At 33.1% G+C, this 5,000-nt stretch overlaps 3 protein-coding genes across 3 annotated transcripts in view; 2 read left to right on the forward strand and 1 right to left on the reverse strand.

Annotated features, from left to right (window-relative positions):
* LOC125602775 (protein Ycf2-like) overlaps positions 1-1,604 on the forward strand; it is a 12,470-nt gene extending 10,866 nt beyond the window's left edge. The window contains exon 1 of the mRNA XM_048774202.1: positions 1-1,604. This exon is cut by the window's left edge and continues 10,866 nt beyond it. Within this exon, the coding sequence (XP_048630159.1) occupies positions 1-759 (759 nt within the window). The 3' untranslated portion in view covers positions 760-1,604.
* On the forward strand, positions 861-1,793 carry LOC125602777 (protein Ycf2-like). The gene has a single exon (XM_048774204.1). The coding sequence runs from the start codon at positions 861-863 to the stop codon at positions 1,791-1,793; it is 933 nt and encodes a 310-aa protein (XP_048630161.1).
* A 2,886-nt stretch (positions 1,794-4,679) lies between these two features.
* LOC125602778 (protein Ycf2-like) overlaps positions 4,680-5,000 on the reverse strand; it is an 8,925-nt gene continuing 8,604 nt past the window's right edge. Inside the window, exon 1 of the mRNA XM_048774205.1 lies at positions 4,680-5,000. This exon is cut by the window's right edge and continues 8,604 nt beyond it. The gene's annotated coding sequence lies outside the window, so the exon portion shown is untranslated.

A 5,000-nucleotide genomic window follows, 5' to 3' on the forward strand; every position in this document is an offset into this window, starting at 1 on the left:
AAAAATTGGGTCCGGATCTCCTGCGGGAATTTTTTTGAAGATCCAAAACCAAAAAGAGTGGTATTTGCTAGCAACAACATAATGGAGGCAGTCAATCAATATAGATTGATCCGAAATCTGATTCAAATCCAATTCCAATATAGTCCCTATGGGTACATAAGAAATGTATTGAATCGATTCTTTTTAATGAAGAGACCTGATCGCAACTTCGAATATGGAATTCAAAGGGATCTAATAGGAAATGATACTCTGAATCATAGAACTATAATGAAAGATACGATCAACCAACATTTATCGAATTTGAAAAAGAGTCAGAAGAAATGGTTCGATCCTCTTATTTTTCTTTCTCGAACCGAGAGATCCATAAATCGGGATCCTAATGCATATAGATACAAATGGTCCAATGGGAGCAAGAATTTCCAGGAGCATTTGAAACATTTCGTTTCTGAGCGGAAGAGCCGTTTTCAAGTAGTGTTCGATCGATTATGTATTAATCAATATTCGATTGATTGGTCTGAGGTTATTGATAAAAAAGATTTGTCTAAGTCACTTCGTTTCTTTTTGTCCAAGTTACTTCGTTTTTTGTCCAAGTTACTTCTCTTTTTGTCTAACTCACTTCCTTTTTTCTTTGTGAGTTTCGAGAATATCCCCATTCATAGGTCTGAGATCCACATCTATGAATTGAAAGGTCCGAACGATCAACCCTGCAATCAGTTGTTAGAATCAATAGGTCTTCAAATCGTTCATTTTAAAAATTGAAACCCTTTTTATTGGATGATCATAATACTTCTCAAAAATCGAAATTCTTGATCAATGGAGGAACAATATCACCATTTTTGTTCAATAAGATACCAAAGTGGATGATTGACTCATTCCATACTAGAAAGAATCGCAGGAAATCTTTTGATAACACGGATTCCTATTTCTCAATCGTATCCCACGATCAAGACAATTGGCTGAATCCCGTGAAACCATTTCAGAGAAGTTCATTGATATCTTCTTTTTCTAAAGCAAATCGACTTCGATTCTTGAATAATCCACATCACTTCTGCTTCTATTGTAACAAAAGATTCCCTTTTTATGTGGAAAAGGCCCGTCTCAATAATTCTGATTTTACGTATGGACAATTCCTCACTATCTTGTTCATTCACAACAAAATATTTTCTTCGTGTGGTGGTAAAAAAAAACATGCTTTTTTGGAGAGAGATACTATTTCACCTTCGTCAATCGAGTCACAGGTATCTAACATATTCATATCTAACGATTTTCCACAAAGTGGTGACGAAAGGTATAACTTGTACAAATCTTTCCATTTTCCAATTCGATCCGATCCATTAGTTCGTAGAGCTATTTACTCGATTGCAGACATTTCTGGAACACCTCTAATAGAGGGACAAAGAGTAAATTTGGAAAGAACGTATTGTCAAACTCTTTCAGATATGAATCTATCCGATTCAGAAGAGAAGAGCTTGCATCAGTATCTCAATTTCAATTCAAACGTGGGTTTGATTCACACTCCATGTTCTGAGAAATATTTACAGAGGAAAAAACGGAGTCTTTGCCTAAAAAAATGCGTTGACAAAGGGCAGATGGATAGAACCTTTCAACGAGATAGTGCTTTTTCAACTCTCTCAAAATGGAATCTATTCCAAACATATATGCCATGGTTCTTTACTTCGACAGGGTACAAATATCTAAATTTGATATTTTTAGATATTTTTTCAGACCTATTGCGGATACTAAGTAGCAGTCAAAATTTGTATCCATTTTTCATGATATTATGTATGGATTAGATATATCATGGCGAATTCTTCAGAAAAAATTGTGTCTTCCACAAAGGAATCTGATAAGTGAGATTTCGAGTAAGTCTTTACATAATCTTCTTCTGTCCGAAGAAATGATTCATCGAAATAATGAGTCATCGTTGATATCGACACATCTGAGATCGCCAAATGTTCGTGAGGTCTTCTATCAATCCTTTCCTTCTTCTTGTTGCTACATATCTTCTTCACATCTTCTTCTCTTGTTTCCCGAGCCTATAGTGAGTTACAGACAGAGTTCGAAAGAAATATCTTTGATGATTCCATCATACATGATTGAGTTGCGAAAAACTTTTGGATAGATCCACATCTCAAATGTATTTCAATTCATTATATTCATACATCATCAATCATTCATCAATCCAATTCAATCATCATCAACATTCAATCATCGCAATCTCAAATTTGATCAATTCCCCTCATGCATCATTCCAAAATTCTCACTCAATTCAATTCACCAATTCTTCATTCAATTGTCACTTCATATCAAATTCACCAAATTCATACAATCATTCATTTATTCAATAAAATAATTTTTCAACATCACACTCAACATTCACTCACAATTCATCTGATTCAGTCACAATTCATCACTCATCATTTCATATCCCCAGATATTCATCATTTCTCAATTGACATCATCCATTCCTTTCAAATCAATTTCATCAATATGTAGAATCATCAATTTATTTTCCACAATATTTTTTTTCATTCATAATATTCATCATCAATCGAAAATATTCATCATCAAATTCAAATTCATCTCATCATATTCACATATCCAAATCAGATTATTCAATCGATCAATCAATTTCTTCAATCTTCAAATAACAATTATTATTCTTTCAAATCAATTCCACCTCAATGTCATCACTTGTTATTTCAAATTATATTTCATCATTCAATCACCAATTTTTTCAAGTCATCATCAATCATCTCATCAATAATTGTTCATCAAAATTATTCATGTTCAATTCATTCATTGCATATTTTTTCAATTCATCAAAAATCATATTCATTCCAAAATTCATCTCAATCCTTCTTCAATCCTCCAAAAATTATTTCATCATTCATAAGTCAACAATTCCTTAATTCCCTCCTAAATAAGTTATTGTCATCTTTTTATTCCTTCTTCTCTCCATCCCTGTCTCGCTCGCAACCAACAGACTTATTTTATTATAAATTTTATTATATTTCTTATAAATCAACTACTCGTATCTTCATTAATTTCGATGATCATTCTTTTCTAATATTATATTTACAGAACTTACTCTACAATATCCACTCATCTACTTTAAATTTACTATATTTTCCTTTTTGGAAGACACAATTTTTTCTGAAGAATTCGCCATGATATATCTAATCCATCATAATATCATGAAAAATGGATACAATTTTTTGACTGCTACTTGTAATACGCAATAGGTCGAAAAAATATCTAAAAATAGATCAAATTTAGAATTTGTACCTGTCGAAGTAAAGAACCATGGCATATATGTTTTTGGAATAGATTCCATTTTGAGAGAGTTGAAAAAGCATCATCTCGTTTAAAGGTTCTAATCCATCTGCCCTTTGTCAACGCATTTTTTAGGCCAAGACTCCGTTTTTTCCTCTGTAATTTTCTCAGTAGACATGGAGGAGTGAATCAAAACCACGTTTGAATGAAATTGAAGATACTGATGCAAGCTCTTCTCTTCTGAATCGGATAGATTCATATCTGAAAGAGTTTGACAATACGTTCTTTCCAAATTTACTCTTTGTCCCTCTATTAGAGGTGTTCCAGAAATGTCTGCAATCGAGTAAATAGCTCTACAACTAATGGATCGGATCGAATTTGATGAAATTTTAAGATTTGTACCAGTTTATAACCCTTTTCGTCACCACTTTTTGAAAATCGTTAGAATATGATATGAGATACATATTATATACCTTTTACTCGATTGACGAAGGTTAATAGATCTACTCTCTCCAAAAAAGTATGTTTTTTTTTAATTTTTACCACCACACGAAGAATATTTTGTTGTGAATGAACAAGATAGTGAGGAATTGTCCATACGTAAATCAGAATTATTGAGACGGGCCTTTTCCACATAAAAAGGGAATCTTTTGTTACAATAGAAGCAGAAGTGATGTGGATTATTCAAATCGAAGTCGATTTGCTTTAGAAAAAGAAGATCAATGAACTTCTCTGAAATGGTTTCACGGGATTCAGCCAATTGTCTTGATCGTGGGATACGATTGAGAAATAGGAATCCGTGTTATCAAAAGATTTCCTGCGATTCTTTCTAGTATGGAATGAGTCAATCATCCACTTTGGTATCTTATTGAACAAAAATGGTGATATTGTTCCTCCATTGATCAAGAATTTCGATTTTTGAGAAGTATTATGATCATCCAATAAAAAGGGTTTCAATTTTTTAAAATGAACGATTTGAAGACCTATTGATTCTAACAACTGATTGCAGGGTTGATCGTTCGGACCTTTCAATTCATAGATGTGGATCTCAGACCTATGAATGGGGATATTCTCGAAACTCACAAAGAAAAAAGGAGTGAGTTAGACAAAAAGAGAAGTAACTTGGACAAAAACGAAGTAACTTGGACAAAAAGAAACGAAGTGACTTAGACAAATCTTTTTTATCAATAACCTCAGACCAATCAATCGAATATTGATTAATACATAATCGATCGAACACTACTTGAAAACGGCTCTTCCGCTCAGAAACGAAATGTTTCAAATGCTCCTGGAAATTCTTGCTCCCATTGGACCATTTGTATCTATATGCATTAGGATCCCGATTTATGGATCTCTCGGTTCGAGAAAGAAAAATAAGAGGATCGAACCATTTCTTCTGACTCTTTTTCAAATTCGATAAATGTTGGTTGATCGTATCTTTCATTATAGTTCTATGATTCAGAGTATCATTTCCTATTAGATCCCTTTGAATTCCATATTCGAAGTTGCGATCAGGTCTCTTCATTAAAAAGAATCGATTCAATACATTTCTTATGTACCCATAGGGACTATATTGGAATTGGATTTGAATCAGATTTCGGATCAATCTATATTGATTGACTGCCTCCATTATGTTGTTGCTAGCAAATACCACTCTTTTTGGTTTTGGATCTTCAAAAAAATTCCCGCAGGAGATCCGGACCCAATTTTTTCTGATCCTTCGA

This window comes from Brassica napus, unplaced genomic scaffold, assembly GCF_020379485.1.
Source record: "Brassica napus cultivar Da-Ae unplaced genomic scaffold, Da-Ae ScsIHWf_2976;HRSCAF=3762, whole genome shotgun sequence".
Lineage (NCBI taxonomy): Eukaryota > Viridiplantae > Streptophyta > Magnoliopsida > Brassicales > Brassicaceae > Brassica > Brassica napus.